This window comes from Mandrillus leucophaeus, unplaced genomic scaffold (assembly GCF_000951045.1).
Source record: "Mandrillus leucophaeus isolate KB7577 unplaced genomic scaffold, Mleu.le_1.0 Scaffold448, whole genome shotgun sequence".
NCBI lineage: Eukaryota > Metazoa > Chordata > Mammalia > Primates > Cercopithecidae > Mandrillus > Mandrillus leucophaeus.
Window position 1 is genome coordinate 3495206 of NW_012104787.1, and position 20522 is coordinate 3515727.

Consider the following 20522-nt stretch of genomic DNA (forward strand, 5'->3'; position numbering starts at 1 on the left):
TCTTTTGCACATATCTACCATTATGTACATTCCTATGCCATACCCCTTGAACTCTCTCTCCATCAGGTCTTCCTCAATCATCCTCTTCAGTAGGCTCAGGGCCTCAGAGAAAGGCAAAAGGGCCTAGACTTTGACTTTCTTTTTTTTCTCTCTCTCTCTTAGAGACAATATCTTGCTCTGCCACCCAAGCTGAACTGAACTGGGCTCCAGCAATCCTCCCACCTCAGCCTCCTGAGCAGCTAGGACTACAGGTGTGCCACCATGCTCAGTTAATTTTTTAATTTTTTGTAGAGGTGGGGTCTCATGACGTTGCCCAGGCTGATCTCCAACTCCTGGCCTCAAGAGATCCACCCACCTCAGTCTCCCAAAGCGCTAGCATTACAGGCGTGAGACTTTGCCATTCCAATGAGAATTTTGTCCTTAGCAATCTCATCCAATGGCCGCTGGAGATGTATGTAGGGCCACAAGAATGAGAAAGGGGGCAATGGAGTGACAGGTGACATGCTCAGGTACCCTTCCCCAGACCAAATGTCCCAGGCACACAGCCCGTGCCCTCCACCAGAGAGTACATTTTCTCCCTGGCTTGCTGCTGCCATAAAGGACCAGGGACGTGGAAACAGGAGGTGAACTAAGGCACCCCGCCACCACTGTGGCAGCTTGAGTTTCTTGAGGCTGAGACAAACTAGGATCCAGCAGCCTAGATTTTGCCCCAATTTCTCCACTGAGTATTTACTCAGTGCTCCTGAGCGGATGCCTTCCCCTCTGCCTAGAAGAAGCACAGCGTTTCGGTAAACGCCTCAGCATGCTAGGAGCGCTGAAACGTTTATTCTTTTCCCTCCCAATTATCCACTCTGACGGAGCAGAACACTTACATGGAAAATCCTAAACATGGAAGATAATTTAAACATGATTCACCCTGGAATACATGCTGCCAGTTGCTCCTGCAGGTTTACCTTGCTAAAGGCGTTTCGCTTCCTTTGCTGTTACAATAAGCTTGCCTGCCTTGTAGAAAAGATGGCCAGGGCCAAAGGGAAATCAGTCAAGGGAGGCTGTTTGGTCTGAAATAATGCACCTATGAACAAATGAATTGAGTATAACTGTCTTGAGTATAACTGAGTGTTTCTGTGGAATTAAGAGAACATCCAAGGCCACTCCTAGCTTGAATAGATTAAATTTGTCCTTGTGTTTGGAGCAAGGGTTGTGAAGTCTGTCTGGCCCATCAAATGACCAATGGCTTTTAAGGAAGGACTAAGTGACTTATGACCAGAACAAGGGAGCAGCCTGAGTCAGTCTCCCCAGTGTCTACATCGTGTTATTTATACTAGTAAAAAAATGGACACAACCTAAATGTTCGACCATATGGTATTAGTTAAATTAACATCTATATGATGGAATACTAGGTAGTCATTAAAATTATGTGTCAGAAGAAGGCTTAATCTCATGGGAAAGTGTTCACACCACATTATTAAAGAGAAAAAACAGATTATAAAACAATATGCATACCATGTAGCAGTTCTGTAAGAAAAAAGTATTATGTGCATTTTTAACTGGAAAAATATGTATAAAAATGTTAACAGTGCTATATCTGGGCAATAAGATTATACTTGACTTTTATTTCTTTTTTGGAATTTTTTTTTTCCAAATTTTCTCCCATTAACATGCATTTTCCTAAATCAGGGAAAAATACATTAAGAAAAAAAGATTATCTGAGAGTCCAGCAGATGTGTTTCCTGTTTCTTATCCCATGTCTATTCTCCATTTTATTTTGGAGATTCAAATTCTTCAGTCCTTTCCACAACAGATACTTACAGGGCAAGAGGCAAAGAGTATCTGATATCCTAAACAACATCACCAGGGTGAATTTCTCCCTGACAGTAACAGTTTTGGAAAGGTTTTGTTTCTACCTGGCACTGGGAATTAATCACACCAAAACTTTTTTTTTTAAATAATCAGTAATGAGCATCTCCAAGGCGTCCTAGTAGGGTTCCAGGGGTTCATGGAGGACAGTTATAAACCTTGACAGCTGCTCATTGAGTTTTCAACCATGGGGGAGATTCATCCCTTCTCCTAGGCCTTTTCACAGCACCCTAAGCTCAGAGTCTGGAGGGGAGAGGATCGCTTAGGAGATATACCTAAGGTAAATGACGAGTTAATGGGTGCAGCACACCAACATGGCACATGTATGCATTTGTAACAAACCTGCACGTTGTGCACATGTACCCTAGAACTTAAAGTATAATAAATAAATAAATAAATAAATGCCAATTTATATATATATATGTGTATATATATATATATATATATTTTTTTTTTTTTAAGCAAATGTGACAAGAAAGAAAGGGGCTGGGGAGAACAATGGCCCTTCTCCTTTTATGGAAGGATGATGAAGGGAATCGGGAAGAACAAAACTACGGGACGAAGACAATTCGGCTTTTTTTGTCTGGTTCATAGGACCGTGTTCCCCATAGAGTAATGCCCAATGAGTGGATGAAGGGAGTAATAAATGAGTTCATAGAAGGAAACAGCTGCTGTAAAAGCTCCTTTAAAACAGGTAGGCCTGGCACACGCCATTTCTGTCACAGGTTTTAAAGAACCTATCTAGCTTTCAGCTACTCCTCATCACCACCTCCTACAGAAGCAGAGTCAAGATCATGTCGCTTCCCACCATAAGGAAACGGCACTGCGAATGTTCCAGCTGTCCTGAAGCCACTAATCCTGTCAGGGGCAGACCTTGGCAACATACCCAGAAGGTGGTGGGGAGTGCAGCTGTCCTCCTGACCGACTGTTCCAGCCGGTCACCTCTCCTGCTCCAAGGGTGCCACGTTACCTAATTCTGGTTCACGGTCAGATGGCGCCTTTTCTCGGCCAGCTTGTCCTTAGAAAATTCGTTCCCTTGTTGTGTTGGAAAATTCCTCTTGTGCCTGTCATTGCACACATCAGGAGACCAAGGTTTCCATTTTCTCAGAAGGAATTAGCCAGCTACTGTCATTGACATGAAGCCTGTTCCTGGAATTTTTTACTCCTCCTCTTAAAGGCATAATCTGGAAGCGGCAATCTGAGGATGGGGCCCATGCTCTCCCACAGCAGAGAAATAAACTGAGGCTAGGCCAGGAGCTGTGCACTGTCTGGGGGAACCATACCCAGAGGGGCGTGGCCAGCTCAGTCCCAACACTGAAATTGTTTACTGCCATCCACTCCTGGTTGTTAGGGGACGTTGAGGATGACAGGATAGAGAGCAGGGAAGGAAGGACCAGCCAAGGAACATTTTCCCTATAAAATGAGACGCCCACCACCCCTGCCCTTATTAAGACTTCATACACTATGGAATACTATGCAGCCATAAAAAAGAACAAGATCATGTCTCTTGCAGGAACATGGTTGGAGCTGGAGGCCATTATCCTTATGAAACTAATGCAAGAACAGAAAGCCAAATACCACATGTTCTCACTTATAAGTGGGAGTTAAATGATAAGAACTTATGAACACGAAGGAAACATCAAACACTAGGGTCTACTCACAGGTGGAGGGTGGGAGAAGGGAGAAGAGGAGGGAGAGAAGCAGAAAAGGTAACTATTGGGTACTGGGCTTAATACCTGGGTGATGACATAATCTGTTCAGCAAACCCCTGTGACACAAGTGTACCTATGTAACAAACCTTCACATGTACCCTCCAAACCTAAAATAAAACTAAAAAAAAAAAAAAAGACACAGATGTAAATTGACCCTGACGGAGAGAAGTCTACTCTATCCTTGCCAGGTCACACGAAGGTGAGATGTTTACTTTTCAAATGATTGATGCTGAAATGGAAAGGGCTGTATCTCGGGGGCACAAACCCAACAGAGTAAATGAAGATCCTATGGCTTCAGCTCCTGGGATTTGCTAAAGTAGGGACTGGCTTAGAAAAATAGACGGCCGTCCTAGACACTCATGGCAGTCTCGTTCTGATTTTAAATCTAAATTCTCAAGTACAAGTAGCTTCCCAAGAAGAAAAAGCTACTTCTACATAAAGAGGTGGTATCAGTAGGAACTCCTTAAGCCTTACCTTTTTATTATTGATGATGATGAAGTGAAGCTTCCTGTTGATACCATTGTGAGACCAAGCACAGCACACCAACTCAAACCTCATTCATGCATGCGTCCGTTTAACAGATGTCTACTAGACACCTTGTATGTCCATGAACCAAATACCATGCTTAAGACCAAGGATTCAGAAATGTGTTAGCTGTCATTCCTCCTCCAGGAACTCACAGCCAGGAGGAGGCATACTCAGGGAAAAGGAGAAATCACAGTAGGTTACATGACAGTTAGAGCCTGAGTCAAGGTCAGAAGAATGAGCCACAGGAGCATAAGGGGCAGTGCTGCTAACTCTGCCCACAGCTTCTGGGGACACTTCACAGTCACAGAGACTTGTAAGTTGGGGTTGGAGGGGAGTAGGCATTTTCCAGGCAATTGAACTGGTTTTTTGTTGCAGACATGAATATGTTGCAGTGTGCATTTGAGCTCCAGTGAGTCAGGAACACAGTAGGTGGCAACCTATTGGAGAACACGAGCAATAGCATCCATTAGGAGACGACTGTGCTCTTTGGCAGTGAGTCCTGAGGGTAGTGGCCCAAAGCAGATCTTAATGTCTGATGTCATTAACATCTGGGACTAGAGTCCTGAAGTCAGTCGCATGTTCATCAGAGTCTGCTCCTCCTCAGGAAAATGAAGGTCCAGCTCTACCCAAGCATGGAGGCAAAAATGCTTGGACAACGATTAGAGAGGGCTTGCACAATGGCGGCTCCCAGCTTACCATGGCCTTCATCCCTTAGTTATGCCCCCTCTGCCTCAATCTGCCCTAGATATGAACATCTACTCACAGTTCAAGACTCAGCTCAAATGCCATCTTCTCTAAGAGGACATTCTAGCACTCCCCAGCTGGACGGCCATCCTCCTCCTTGCCGCACCCCACCCTTAGCACATGTCTATGTTACTTATGTGGGAAGTCACCATGCTCATTTATGTACGGGTCTGTCTCCCCAAAGGCAGGAAGAGGGACTTTCTCATCTCTGTAACCCCAATGCCTAACTAAATGCCTGGTGAAATTTTTATTAAATGGATTCAGGCTGCACTAGTATGCTTAGTTTGCCCTGTAGTCTTTTATAGAGCAGGAAGATATTACCATTGTAAAATCCTTTCTGATAAAATCGCAGAGTGTCTAATACCCTTGTTCCACATACATATAAAGAAACTAAGGTGTGGAGAAGGGAGGCAAGTCCCGAATTTAGCGTGTGGCGGATCCAGGAGTACAACAAGCATTCCTCAGTCTGGGGTAAATCCCACTAGGACTGTGTTGAGACCCAAATTCCTCTGAGTCCACGGGCCCCTTCAAGTCAGATGAAACTCCAAACAAGCCAGAGCCTAGCTGAACAGTTTCATGGTGCCGGGCTCCAGTGTGTTCTGGAAGGTTCTTGGGGGCTGTGCCTCCAGAAGACAGAGGCAGGGAGGAGCCCCACAGGCCCAGGGCAGTGTCAGGTTCCCCCTTTTCTGTCAGCAGGCATGGAAGAGCCTTTAAGAAAGTGGAATATTATTATTATTTGTTTGTTTTTACAGTGACTCAGTCTGTAGTAACTGGGTTAAAGTCCACTTTGAGAAAAGGAGAACAAAAGACCTCCTGTTAGTGCTGGAAGTTTGCCTCTTAAGATATCACTGAGAGGAACTGGGAAGAAAAAAAAAATCCCCAGCAGGGCAGAGGAAGCTGCAGGCCTTCAGGAACACAGCAGCACTTTGGAAAGGAAAACACGGCCGACTTTCATCTCCTGCGCCCCATCTGAGCTGGCCGCTCCCTTTGCCGCTGCTTTATGGCCCACTGTGGTGCTGACCGTCGGACATCGGCCAGTACCCTATTCCCACACTCTTTGAACACAGGGGGCTGCCAGGAGTTGTGGTAGTGTGTGGGCAAATCTCCATAGCCAACCAATCCCAGGCTGAGGAGGAGGGAAAGGATGGTGCCATATGAAACATACTATGTGCTGGACGTTATTCTAACATTACATATCATAACTCATTTCATAAACACCAAGGAGGTTAGCATCCTCCTTCTCCAGCCACAGCAGAAGTTGCACAAGGTGGGAATCTGGCCCTGCCCTGTTTAGGAAACTCATTGCAAGTAGAGGAACCATGGGGTGAGTAGGCTTCCAAATGTGTGGGACCAGATTGGTAGGTGATCTCTTCCAGGTTGCAGACTCGGGCCATCTGACTCCAAGACCTGAAAACTTAATCCTACTCTCTTCAAATGAAAACAGAAAGTCAGAGGAAGACAAGAAAGGTTTTCTTCTCACGACCTTCCATCAGATCAGCCCCACCTACATTAAACTTGTACCCGTGTCCTTCATCAATCAGCTCAGTGGAAATGTTATTCTCACCCATGGCCACCTAGATCAGGAAATCGGTCTGGACCATGAGTGGCTTGCTGGTGTTGGCCTTCTTCACCGTAATTATAAGAAGCTGGAATGTTCCCCTCCAAGGTTATGAAAGAAGGATGGAGACAAGAAGGAAAAGACAGAAATTCTCTGAAAGTCTCAGGTCCTTCCTCCTTTCAGAACCACTTCACATAATCCTCTTCCTCCCCAGGGGTCCCAGGCCCTGGCTCTGCAGAGTAGTTGGGCCTTTGGGGGTCTCTCAAAGAGCCTAATCATTCTGTTTTCTGAACAAGTCATAGTTTTGCTGACTTCTGACCAAACACCCATTGAAATCCAAGAATGGAAGTGTAACTGTGGGCCCTGTCCCCCTACAGGACTCCCTGTCCCCCTACAGGACTCCCTGTCCCGCGGGATACGGCAGGCAGGTGTGGGAAACAGCCTACCTGAGGAGATGGCCAAGATCCTTAGGCAGCGGCCCGCTGATTTTCTGCACAGCTACTCAGTGACTCAGAAGGGATTCTTTGCACTAACAAGCAACGCCTCCACAAACAATGAGTTGAGGGGAAAGACTCAAAAGAGGCCGATACAATGCTGTTTGGGATGCTTCTCCCTTTGGCTGGCCTCAGGGGATTGGGCCCCTCATGTAATCACTGGAGATTTAGGGCCTAATTAAACTCTGGCATTGGGCCAGCATGCTGGTGGCCCCTTGAGTTTCCCCTGTCCACCCATGTCTGGGGTATTAAACTCTAGACTGGGAATGTGCACTGCTTAACTGATCCCACAGGAGCCAGCCCTCATTATCCAACAGCCTGGGTATTGGCAGCCCACAGGGCTCGGCATTGGCAGGTGCGGTCCTGGGGAGGACTGCGTGCCTTTAAGTTAATGATGCCTACATCTGCACCCTCTGGGGCCACAGTAGAGAGCTTTGTGGATCACCTCTGCCATTGGGACCCCTGGCATTTCCTTCCTTTCATAGCCTGATAAAACCCAAGCTCTGAGAGTTAGCAAACTGATACCCTTTAATCATGCCTTATATTTATAAAGGCCTTTCTCCAGAGAACTCCAAGTGCTCAAAAATATCCATTAATTCACTCTCCCAGCCTTCTTTAGGGTAAACTGGTGGCAGGTGTCATCATCACCACCAGAGGCGGCCAAAGCATCTTCTTAGTGGGCTGTCCTGGATATTCTTTGCATTTAAAGAGCATTTTGCTTCTGAGCACATGGTTGGGTTTTGCATAGCCTGAAGCATAAGGATTGGGATATTTCCTTACTTTACGGCTCTAGAGAATTCTTGTGTGCGGGTACCCATGAAACACAAACTGAGTGACTGCATGCTTTCTTGAGTTTGGAAATTTTGTTATTGTTTGGTCTCAGCATTTGCTGGTAGTAAATAAGTAAGCAGAAGTAAGCTGCTTAGGTTCCCATGTAGTCCAAGACAGAGCAGACAAAAACCTGGTCCCCAAGCCCCACACCTGGCCCCAGGATCCCTCTGGGATTATCCTGTGGCCACTCTCTGAGGCCTCGGATCCTGTAGTTGGTCTCATAGCCAAGTCTCGCTGGTAACTTGGGGTGGGGGCGGGTCCTGGCAAGATGTGGGTAATGTAGGAATGGCCTGGCTGCAGAAGGAGGAGAGCCAGGTAGGACATCTCCCTGGCTCTCCTCCTTCCTGGCCACAGACTAGCTTTGTGACCTTGGTTGGCAATGTCATTTTCATGTTGGCCACAGTTTCCATGCCTATAAACAGAACGATGATACCTGCTACCAACTTTTCCCTCAACGGGGCTGGGAGAGTGCACTAATTAATGTTTTTGAGCACTTGGAGTTCTTTGGAGAAAGGCCTTTATAAATATAAGGCATGATTAAAGGATATCAGTTTGCTAACTCTCAGAGGAAGTACTTAATGGGATCAGGCCTGCATGTGTTGATGACTGAGTTTCATTCTTCATTCAGATCTGCACAGGGCTCCCGTCACTCAGCTCTGCCACCATGCATGTGGTATTCTCCTGTTCTTTCATTTCCATATACTCATAGTAGGGGGCCCACAAATGCTGCCCTCCACATGCAGGCCCACCACCTCCCCTCCCTCTTGTCAAACCCAGTGGCTTTTCCTCACTCTGCATTTTCCTTGTCCTTTCTGGAACATGACACTGGTCACTACCCCTCCTCACCCTTGAAAGTCTTATTCTGTGGTTCCCACAAGCCCAACAGGTCTAAATTGAAGTCATCATTGACCCCAAACCAATTCCCATTCTGACTGCCCTATTTCTCTTCACCATTCTCATGGGCCTCAACCTCAGGTCTTCCTCTCCACTGCCACCCGCTCTGTGCAAGCCTTATTGTCCCAACCTGCTTGGTCCTTTGAAAAACCCGTCACTGGGCAGGAATGGGATGTGTATGTCCCTAAACTGCCCCCAAAGACCTCCCTGCACCACATTTTACCTCTGGCCCTCCTGTTCCCTAACTGACCTGAGTCTCCTGCTCCGTTCTGTAGGCTGCTCCAGCTCTGCCCACCATGTGACCTGCCTTCCTGCTTGTCCACCTTTCTGTCTGGTCCCCAGACTCAGCTGGTACTCTCCCTTCCAGCAAGCTGTCTCAACTGCCTGCATTCCCCACTGGACACAGACATTCATGTAGGTAAACACACACACTGACACACAGACTCACGTAGACATGCACCAACACACACTCAGACACAGATATACTCATGCGGACATGCAGACAGGCACACACATGCAAATACACACAAAGACATACAGACAGGTACATATACACAGATACATACACAGTCACACACAGACAGACACACCGGCACAGAGACACATATACTGGCATAAGCATACACATACTGACACACACAAATGCACAAACATACACACACGGTTATGATGTTCACACAAACGTAGACATATGTTCACATACCCCTCCCAGCATCCTGACTGGCCCAGCTGACCTTCCTCACCCACTCTGAAAGGCCAGCTCTCCCTCCTCCTGCCTTTGTCCAGTCCCATCTCTATTACTCAGGGCTCTCCAGAGAAATAGAACCAACAGGGTTGGATGTGGATAGATGGGTGGGTGGATGGATGATGGATGGATGGATAGATAGATAGATGATACATGATAGGTTGATATTAGATGATAGAAAGGCAAATAGAATTTAATAAATTGGTTTATGCAATTGCAGAGGCTGGAAAATTTGAAATCTGACCTCAGTCTTTTCTCTTAAGGCCTTCGACTGATTGTCCAAGGCCCACCCACATTGCAAAAGGTAATCTGATTACTCAAAGTCTACTGATGGAAATGTTAATGTCATCTAAAAAATACCTTCACAGCAAACACCTAGCCTAGTATTTGACCAGATATCCAGGTACTATGACCTAGGCAAGTCAACACATAACATTACCCATCATGCTTTTCATCTGGTCAGCAGTGCTCGTATAAATCTCCTGAAACATTGCTCTCACGACAGTGCTTCCCTGCTCCAAAACCTAAACACCCATATGCCTGACATGCAGTAGGGACAGGTATATATTTGCTGAGTGAATAAATAATGAGGAGCCTTTGGGATGGGCTGCACTCTGCTCAATGCAGCAAACCATTTTGAGGGCCCAATGTCTGGAGCTGAGGATATGACTATCAAAGCTGCTCTTACATGTTCCCCTTCCCTCCCTCTAGTGTCTCAAGGCCAGAGTCCAAACGTCAGACATCTCTAATCCCCCATAGTACCCAATGGAGTGCCTTATATGGATTAGGCCCTCAATCACTTGTGAGTTAATTTTATTCTCTTTATTGATCCCTATATCAAATTTACCTGAAATATTACAGGCTTTTAGGGCCTCACTTATGAAATAATAAACTATAGTGCCAAATCTGCTTCCTTTTTTTTTTTTTTTTGAGACGGAGTCTTGCTCTGTCGCCCAGGCTGGAGTGCAGCGGCATGATCTTGGCTCACTGCAAGCTCTGCCTCCCAGGTTCACGCCATTCTCCTGCCTCAGCCTCCCGAGTAACTAGGACTATAGGCACCCACCACCACGCCCAGCTAAGTTTTTGTATTTTTATAGAGATGGGGTTTCACCGTGTTAGCCAGGATGGTCTCGATCTCCTGACCTTGTGATCCGCCCGCCTCGGCCTCCCAAAGTGCTGGGTCCACTTTTGTTTTTAAGGCACACATGCAAAGAGCTCTTTTCACCACCAGGAAGGGTGGATACAGCCCAGAATACTGATAGTGGTCTGTAGGGATGTGTAGCTTCTACGTGATTTTTTGTACTTTTCTGTGTCTTCCAAATTGTCCTCTGTGACTATATGTTGCTTTTACAACCATAAAACACGTTATCTACTTTTTTTCATTTATCTTTTCGATTTGGGAGTCTGTTCTCAGCTCTTTCTTGGGGTCCCTATCATGCCTCCTGCCTTCCCTCTGAAAATAAGGTGACCTGAGACATCCTTGTAAAAGTCTGTGAGGTCATAAAAGGCCAAGTTAACTGCAAATGGTTGTTCTGTTTTAATTCTGCTGAAGTGTCAGGTAACATGGACTTATAATAAAAACAGTTGGAGAGTTAATGATTGCTGCTGTTGTGAAGCTGTCCTGAAGACGGAGAGGGAGCCTGGGCATGCCGCATCTCGCCTTAGGCCGCTCCTTCAGTGTGTCCAGCCCTGCGGCCGCCCTGGCCCCCTGTCCGCATGCTGTCAGGCTGCCTCCGTGCCAGACGAACACCACCCAACCACAGTGGAAATGACTGTTCCTTCAACTTTCTTCAGCCTCTGCCTGCTGGGGTCTCCGGAGGGAAGCGTTCACTCCAGCCCAAATGAAACAGAGCTCCAGAAAAACCACAGTGGAGGCCACAACGGCCTCAGACCCTGAACTTTGTATTTCTTAGCCTGCCAGGATCGCTGGCTGCTGGGTGTCACGTAACTCCTAAAAATGTGAAGGGAAAACCAAAGAGCCTGAGAAGTGCAGACGTCTCCTGGCTGAGGAGTCCGTCTAGAAATTCGCCTTTCATGGTGAGGCCAGGTGCACGCGAGAGTGGCTGGAGAAGGTGGGGTGAGCCCAGAACAGGGAGACCCAGCCTACTCCCAGGCTGAAACTCCAAGAAACTTCCCCTGCACAAGGCCACGCCAGTGAAGTCCCCTTCCTTCTGGAAAGGGTCCTACACAAATTGCTAGGGTTTCTATTGTGATATTTGATAAGTGCAAAGGGCTGGAAATATTCTAGAGATTTTTCAGCTTCATACAATTATCGGTGGCCAATGAGCCCATCTCACCTCCCGCAGTGTCCTGCCAGAGGCTGCACCGGCCAGGCCGGGCCGCCTTTTATCCCTGATCCTATCAGCCTTCCAGTAAAGTGTGCTTCACCAGGTGCCCCAGGAGAGCAGGGGGCCAGCTCCATGTCCTCATGGGTGTACAGCCCTTCAGCCCTTCCTCGGCCCTGCCCGTTAACAGCTGGGACCACAGAAAATGCCCCATCGGCAGCGCCATGGTCTCCGGGGCTGCCCTCCTGCCTCCCTCTAAGTCATCGAATGTCACGGTTGGAGAAATCTTAGTGCCCGTGGGCCCGCCTCCTCACTGATGAGCAGAGCACTGGCTCAGGCTCCCTGAGGCCAGGGCCAGGCTGCTCTGGTCTCATGTACTTTTGTGTTCTGGGAGCCTAGCACATGGTAGGGCTCCCTGAGGGGGTGTGGTCAGCGAGTGAGTGAGTGAATGAAGGAGTGAGTGAACTGGATCCTGTGTTCTCATCTTTTCTTCAGAGAGTGACACTTTGGATAGGTCGTGTTTACTCCGTCCCCTCAGCTTTTCAGTAAAACAAGCCCACCAGTGTTCATTTCCTTCAAAAAACTGCTGGCGTCAAGCCAGCAACATTGTGGCTCTTCAGATGCCCACCAGTGTGGCCAGGGGGGTGCCACAGCCTCCCTCCCTCCAGTCCTTAAGGGAGGCCTCACTGACATCAGCCTCTGCATTAGTTTCCTATAGGGCTGACTTGGTCAAGTTTTACTTAAAATAACAGAAATTCATTCTTTCACATTTCTAGATCCAAGAAGTCTGAAATCAAGGTGTCACAGCAGGGCGGGTTCCTTCTGGGTGCGCCGAGGGAGAGCCTGTGTTATATGTAAAATGTTTATTTAGAAACAGAATGCTTGTTCCCTGGTGCTGCAAAGAAATAGCACTCAAACATAAATTTAATTCTCTCAGCAAGGCCATTTTTACTTTCTGCAGAAAGGGTGCTCATCACAGATGGAACAATGGCAAGAGCACACCTGAGCAAAGGAGGGAAGCAATTTTTATTCCTTACACAGTTTGTCCCTGCTACTGTGTCTTGTCTCCATTGACTGGAGCCAGACCTCACAATCCAAACTAAACCCGACTGGCTAACAGTTTAACAAGAAGGGAAACTTTGAAGAGGAACATTTACTTTCTACAGCCTGTTCCAGGCCTCGTCTAGCTCTGGTGTGCTTGGGCGTGCACCTCCGTCTGCACGTGTGCTGTCTCTCTCTCTTCTCATAAGGACAGTAGTCAGATTGGACAAAGGGCCTACCCCACTCTTGTGTCTTAACTAATTACATCTACAGCGACCTTATTTCCAAATAAGGTCACGTTCTGAGGATCTGGAAAGGACATGAATTTGGGGGGACGCTATCCAACACAGGACAGCCTTCCTGCTCCCCTGCAAAGTTTCATCTTGTTCTCCACTCACCCCTAACCTCCGCACCCTTTCTTTAGCTGGGGGTGGGCTTCTGGAATGCAGTCTCATTTGCCCGCTAGTCTAAGTGTGGTTGGTAGGTAGAGAGTAGGGGACACGCTGTCTGTGCCACTGTTTTCTGTCAGGGACAGAGACACTCTGAGGATCCCTGAACTCTGAAGTCTAAACTGTCAGTCAGTGTCCCCAGCGGAAGCTGCACTTTCGAATCACCGGGGAGTTTTTAGAACACAGTGTGCCCTCACCACACTCGCAGGAACTCTGGTGCACTTGGGCCGGGTGGGACTCTGGCATGAGTATTGTCTGAAAGCTCATCAGGTGATTCTAACGTGCAGCTTAGGACCAGAACAACTGTGTAAGATGCTGTGAAAACAGCTCCATCTCACCTTCACCAGGAACATGGGCAGTTCACTGCCTAGTGAGGCTCAACTACGCATTAGAAAGAGCCAAGCCAGGCTTCTCAGGGTGCGTTCCCTGGCAACACTTCCCAAACTCTCCCACCAAGCTCCCAGGAGGCAGGAGGGAGCAAATACGTACTCTGCAGAACCTCAAACAGACGACAGCAAGCACCACGTGTCCTTGAAGTTTCCTGTTTCGCTTTTAAAATGGCAATTTTTGCATCTTCTACAATATCACCATCTTATTTTACAATCTGAAAAAAGATTTCATTATGTTGGCTTTTTTTCCTCCAAAAATATCTGAGTGTAGAAATGAGGCTCTGGAAAGCTACGCCATGTTTAAACTGTGGTTTTGTATGGTCCTAGACACATCGTTGGGTTCCCTGGGGTTTGAAAAACCCAGCCACAAAGAGTTAAAGAGGGTGGGAGCCAATCTGTTTAACCCTTGGAAAGAATCGCATCTTAGACGAAAGCCTAGGCCCAGAGAGGTTAAGCAGCTCGTTCAAGATGACACAGTTTGTTATTAACTGAGTCGGAACTCTACCTCGGGACCCACCTTTCCCACCGCACTGATCTGGGGCAACTGCTAATTTGCTGTGTGACCTTGGCTAGGTCTCTTTACTTCTCTGTGTCAGTTTCCCTACCCATAAGATGATGATAATATCTGATCCACCCAATTCCTTGAGTAGTTGAGGGGCGCAGGTGTGTGCAGGCATGTTGAAATTAGGGAGTGTCACATGTAAACGATGGTGTGTCATATGTAAATTATGGGGTGTCACATGTAAATTATGAAGTGTCACATATAAAGACAAGGTGCCATAATTTAAGTCCAGCCTCACACTTCTAGGTGAGGCACAGTGATTGCAGCAAGAATGACCTTTCCAGGGTCATGCGGGCGGGCCACTGAGGGAAACACAGTGTGGCGCACCCAGCCCCTCTGAGCCCGTGGAGAGGCTTAACTGAGCTCCAGTGTCCAGGGAAGGCTGAGGCCGAGAGCTCATGCCAGCACTTCTGTTTGCTCTCCATTGGTCCCAGCTTTTATCTGCCCAGCACCAGTTTGAAAACAACCTTCTTGTCCCAATCCTGAGAGTATCCTTTTGAAAGAGTAAGTCATGGAAAAATGCGTGGCAAACAACAACAATGCCAGCACCTTCTTTCTCCTTTCACAAGGCCACAGAGACCCTCCCCCACAGCCCATCTCTTCCAGAGGAAGTCTGAGGCCAGCCCTGCTCCAGACCCCTCCCTTGCCAGCCCAGGCCCGTGAGGCTCCTCAGTCCACGTCCGCCCGTTTCTGTTTACACTGGGAGATGAGCTTCTGCCGAGCTTAAGTGCAGTTCTGGCCCTTTTGTTTGTTTTTAAGTCAAGTTACAACTTTGCTCCTGGATTTATTGCAAATTCCATTTATCTTCTTCTGCCCGGGGTCTCTGTACAAAGCCTTTGTGCCTCCCTCCTCTGCTGTGGACAAATACCATGGGGCACCAGGAAAGGATGGGGAGCACACAGCCCCAGGGAGGCACATTCTAAGGAGGGCCAAAGCCATCCTGTGGGGTGCTGGGGAGAAAGAGGGTGGCTGGCAATGCAGGAGGAGGGGCTGTCGATTGCCTGGGAGGACAGGCCTGGCCCTACCTCCTGCCCCTTCTCACACAGGCCTCCAGAGGAAAGAAGAGCCAGGCCGAAAGGCAAAGAAATCCCAGACTTCAGGGGAAGGAATCAAGAAAGGAAGGTTCTGGTTTGGGTGGAAGGAGCCCGTGGCAGTTTCTAGCCAGGGGTGGTATGAGGCCAAAGGTCCTGAGAGGCCTAAGAAAGGACACCTAGGTCTGATGAGGGCGGCAGGCCTGAGGGTTGGGCATGGCACATGCCATGGGAGACCACCCCAGGTGCAGCTGGGCACCAGCACAGCCTCTCAGGTTCCCTGCCCTTCTTTTAGGCCTCCCTAACCCTCTCCAAACACCACATTTCCAGAAACTGCTGATGAAGAGCAAACAACTCCAAACTGAAGCTCACCAGGGAGAGAAAGAGAATCAAACTGAGCTGAACAAATTGCGAGTGGGGCGTCCAGCTGTGCTGTTGGCTTGTCTCTCTAACAGGGAAGTGCCGAGGGCCTGTCCCCCACCGCCACTCTGAGTCCTTCCCTAGTGCGAGTTCCCTGGCTTGGGAGCACACAGGAGATGCTCGACTTCAGAGGGGCCCTGCTTGTAGCATGGTGAGGGAGTCCTGGGGCTGTGAAAGAGGAACTGCTGGACTCTCCATGCCTAAGGGCCTGACCTAGAATGGGGCTTTAACCTCCCTGGACGACGAAAGCAGCTGCAGGTAGCTGGTGGCTGCAGAGTGTTCCTGGGCAGGCTGCAGGGCCATGGGTCAGCAGCTGAAGGAGCCACCTTTCATGCCTTCCCCTCAGCATCACAGTTCCCGGGCATGAAACTCAGGCCTCAGCACCTCAGCCCAGGCCTTCAAGGAGTGGGGTTAAGTGAACATGAACAGAGCAGGCCCCCTTTGCCTCTGGGAGCCTCCTGGCTTCCCAACAGGTGCTGTTGCTTAGGCCTGTCCACAGCAATTTCCCCAGCCAAGGCTCTTTGCTCCAGCCCTGCTGGTCCCTCTTCCTCAGTCACCCATCAGCTCTGCAGCCGGCCCAGCCACTCCATTCTCCATGTTGTGGCCCCTCCTTCGGGGACCCCACTTCTCAGCCGCTGCACTGGTCTATCTGTCACTTACCTGCCTGGCTCCCTCAGACACCTCCAGCCACTCGGCTGCTGATGTCCACTCTCCGGCCGCAGCTTCCTCCCCTCACCTGTCCCTTCTCCTGCTCTCACCCTGGCTCTTGTGCCCCCGCCTCTCCCCCTAGAAGCTTCCCTGGGCTCCCTTGCCTGCCTGATCTCAGGCATTCAGCACCCTCACTCTTGACTTTCCCCAGGCCTGCCCCGAGGGCCCCGCATGGCCATCCACTCCATTCACTCCACACCTCCGGCTGCCAGGCCCCAGAGGAGGTGTGGCTGCAGGCCCAGCGCAGGCTGAGTCCCGGCTCTCCCCTCAGGCCACTGTCAGCTGACCACTGTCACTCTCCTCAGATGCCTCAGACCCCCAACTCTACTTTCTACCTGCAGAATCTCTCAGCACCCCCCTTACTGAGCAGGTCCAGGCCTTCCCACAGGGCCCTTGGAGTCTCCTCTCACCCCGCTCAGAGCTCACTCACTCACATCACCACCCTTCCTTCCCTCGAGAGCAGAGGATGTCTCCACCTCCTTTGCAAAACTAACTTCCATACCTGGGTCCAAACGCAACAGCTCCTGTGTCTTCCACACCAAGTGGCCGCCGTCCTTGGCCTGGACCGGAAGCTGTGTGGCAGCAGGATCTCCGGTGCTTCCAGTGCACAGCCACAAGCATGGCATCCTCTTCCTTGTCCTAAAAGGTCTTCCTTTAGACGGCTTTCTCTCAGCACACCATGTCTGCTCTTGTCCCCTTTATCACACACTTCTCACTGGGTCCTTTCACCTTCCTCTTCTCCAGCCCTGGCCATCGGCCGCTGCTGAAGGCCATTCTCAGTGGCCCTCCTCATGATGGTGGCGCTGGAGCCAACTCCCTAGCTGCTTCCTCAGAGTTTCTGGGCTTCCCCCACACCCTTTGCGTCCCCTCCATGGGTTCTCCTGGGACTTCCTGCCAGGTTTCCATTTCTCTCCCATCCCTGCGCTTTTTTTCTGCTCCTCTGCCCACCAGGCCTCCTCTCCCAGCATATCACTTCTATCTCCTCCGTGTCCACATCTTCAGCCCGTGTTTCCATGAGCCACTGATTTCCAGCTCCCCAAATCCCCACATTTCTACTGGCCTAGCCTGCTGGCCGTCTCTGCTGGCCGTCTCTGCTTAGACACCCTGCACAACTTCTCACAAAGCTCAACTGATCGTCTCCTCCCCAAACCTCTCCTTGAGGCTGCTTGTCTCTTTCTGTATTTCTACCCTTCCCACTGCCCAGGCTCGAAACCCAACATTCTCTTCATCTCTTTCTTTTCTGTCTCCCTGCATGTCTGATCAGCCTCGGAACACCTGAAGGAGCATCTGCACTCTTTTTCAGATCCCTCCCACCCTGGTGTTGCTATCTGAATTCAAACCGTTTCCATCTCCTCCTGGACCTTACCTCTCAGCCTTTGGGCCTCCTCTCCTGTGGTCTCCCTGTCCTTGGACACAGAGCCCATCAGAGTGGCCCATCTCCCTCTTAGAAACCCATATGAACTCCACATGCATGTGCCTCCCCTGTCTTCCAGTACAACCTCACTGCCGCCACTGTCACTCAGTAGATGTTGCCTGAGTCCCTGCTATGTGATATGTACCTGTGCTCACACCATAGCCACCTGCTGCTCACTGCCAGAGCTGCCCCTCTGCACCTGTCCAGTCTTCTGGTCCCTCTTTTTGTTCGCCTGTTTTATCTTCCAGAGACACCTCCTCTTCTTTATGTCCATTTCCACCCATCAGCACCTTATCCAACCATACTCAAGGCCTACCTCCTCCAAAGGTGAAACCAATTTCTCTCCTGCCTCATTTTCCCTTAAAATACTGTTCGTTCCCTATTACAGCCACATCTGAATGTATGTGTGTGTGTGTCTCATCTCCCCAGTTGTGTAACCCTGCAGGCCATGAACAGTTATTACTCAATGTTGTGTCCTACACATCTTTAATAGAAGTTTGTTAAATTTAAATCAGATCTTATTCTCTCATTTCACAGATGTTAGAACTGTGGCCAGAGTCAGCTCCAGGTCAGAATGCTGGTCAGCAGCAGACCCACATCCCAGCCCCACCTTCCTGATACCTGATGCAGTGCTCAGAAAAACAAGGAATCCCAGGCTGTTACCCAGTGTCTCCACGTGCCCTCCACAGTTGCACTCAACTGTCCTCTCTTCTGCTCTTCCTCCTACAAACTGGGCAACCAGAATCAGAACAGAGGCTTTGGATAAGCATCCAGTGTTAACCAGCCTAGTTTTTCACCACGACTTCCAGATCTGCACTTAACATCCAACAGCAACTATAATTCTACTTTCTGAACCTCCAGGGAAATTGCTTCCCTGTCCCTTTCAGCAAAGGATGGCATGGTTTTACATTGTCTCCAGTGAAAAACTTCTTCTTCTCTACATCTTCCTCCCACTCTCACAACCCTTGATCCCCACCTGAGATCCCATTTCCTCCAGCTGGGTCTTCTGCAGAGTGATTAGAGCTTCTGCCCTCCTTGCAGCATCTCTATTGTAAAAGGATTGCTGAAGCTTATTAACCCTTGCAGCTCCTAGGAGGAAATGTACCATACAGAAATAAAACAAATCAACAAATGAGTGTGTTTTGTAGAAGTTGAATAGGACTCCACCTATCTGCATGAGTGTGCATACTCTGCAGTCACACAGGCAGTTTCAAATGGGAATTTGGAGAAAGCTAAGCTTTTTCACTTGGGAAAGGTTTACATATTCTTTGCACCTGGGCACACACAGCATAGGCTGTTCTCAGGACTCCCACCAGATTAGGCCTGGGACATCACAGATCCTGTCAGGTCCATGTTCACTTTCTAGTCTCCTTGCTTCCAGTCTAGCTGTGGCCTGACTCCAAGTCCAGCGTAAGATTTTTTTTTTTTTTCCCTGCAATAAGGAATCGGTTCATTCACCTGTACAAAAGCCACTGGGAGGATCATACATGAGGCTCATATCCTTGCTGTGAATTTCAAAGGACTAGCTAAGTAAATAAAATTATCATGCCAACCTGAGCTGGCATAGATTGCATTGATTGCTGCTAATAGCCAAAATGGACTTTTTAAAAGTGCTCTGCATTCTACACAACTTGGGACGGAAAAATAGCTGTTGCTCTTCAGGAGCTGATGGTCTCCTTCGAGGGTAAGCTGGAACAGGCTGGCCCAGGAAAAGGCACTCCCGGTTGAATGCTTTCGCTTGCGTGGGAAGTCCAGCTGTCTCAATGGGGCCCAGGAGACAGACTGACGAGGGACGAATTCCTGTGTTTGGGATCGGGCTTGAAAAGTCTCCTGTTTGTAACACTCAACTTGTTGAAGAGCAGAAAGAATTTCCAGCTGTCGACAGGATGAGGGGAGCCCTCCTGATTCTGTCTGGGGATGTGTTTGCACTCCAGACTCTGCTATCCTTCCTCTTGCTGTCCTTTCTGGCTGCCACATCAAACACCTGGTCCTATGGGCCAGCTCTGGAACAAGATGACTCTTTGCCATCAAGAAATACAAGTGGCCAAAGGACAAATATTGTGTGATTCCACTTACATGAGGTATCTAAGAGGAGTCAAATTCACAGAGACAGAAAGTAAAATGGTGATTACCAGAGGCTGGGGTGGAGAGAGGGGGATGGGGAGTTAATGTTTTATGAATACAAAGTCTCTGTTTTTCAAGAAGAAGTTCTGGAGATGGATAATGGTGATGGCTGGAGATCAGTGAGAATGTACTTAACACCACTAAACAGTACAGTTAAAAATGGTTACAGCGATAAATTTTATGTTATGTATATTTGACCATAATTTTTTTAAAAAAAGGAAGGAAAGAAGGAAGGAAGGGAGGGAAGGAGGGAGGGAGAGGGGAAGGGAGGAAGGGGGAGGGAGAGAGGGAGGAAGGAAATGCAAGTGGGAACTCAGCCCTGGTCACAGTACTGCTGGGAAAAGATAGGTGACTCTATGTCCTACTGTAAAGAGAGGGGTGTGTGTGTGTGTCCCCTGCAAGTTGAAAATGGACCCCCAAACCACATGGTTAATGAGATGAGCATACTGAACCAAGCTATTTAATATCTGGGACTGCCTCATGACTAATAGTCCAGGTCATTCTGCATAATGCAGACCAATATAAGATTGTTAGTGGAGGCCAGGCGTGGTGGCTCACTCCTGTAATCCCAGCATTTTGGCAGGCCGAGGTGGACGAATCACCTGAGGTCAGGAGTTCAAGACCAGCCTGCCCAACATGGTGAAACCCTGTCTATACTAATAATACAAAAAAAATTAGCTGGGCATGGTGATGCACGCCTATAATCCCAGCTACTTGGGAGGCTGAGGCAGGAGAA

The 20522-nt window shown here is 48.7% G+C and overlaps 1 protein-coding gene across 2 annotated transcripts in view; it reads left to right on the forward strand.

The window, feature by feature from the left end:
* RAD51B (RAD51 paralog B) overlaps window positions 1-19208 on the forward strand; it is an 802721-nt gene extending 783513 nt beyond the window's left edge. The window contains exon 11 of one of the 2 annotated variants that reach the window (XM_011994252.1): window positions 18200-19208. In XM_011994252.1, the coding sequence (XP_011849642.1) occupies window positions 18200-18483 (284 nt within the window). In that variant the 3' untranslated portion in view covers window positions 18484-19208. Of the gene's footprint in view, window positions 1-162; window positions 1615-18199 lie in introns of those variants that run through there. The other variant, XM_011994253.1, reaches the window with a different exon arrangement.
* Window positions 19209-20522: the final 1314 nt, after the last annotated feature.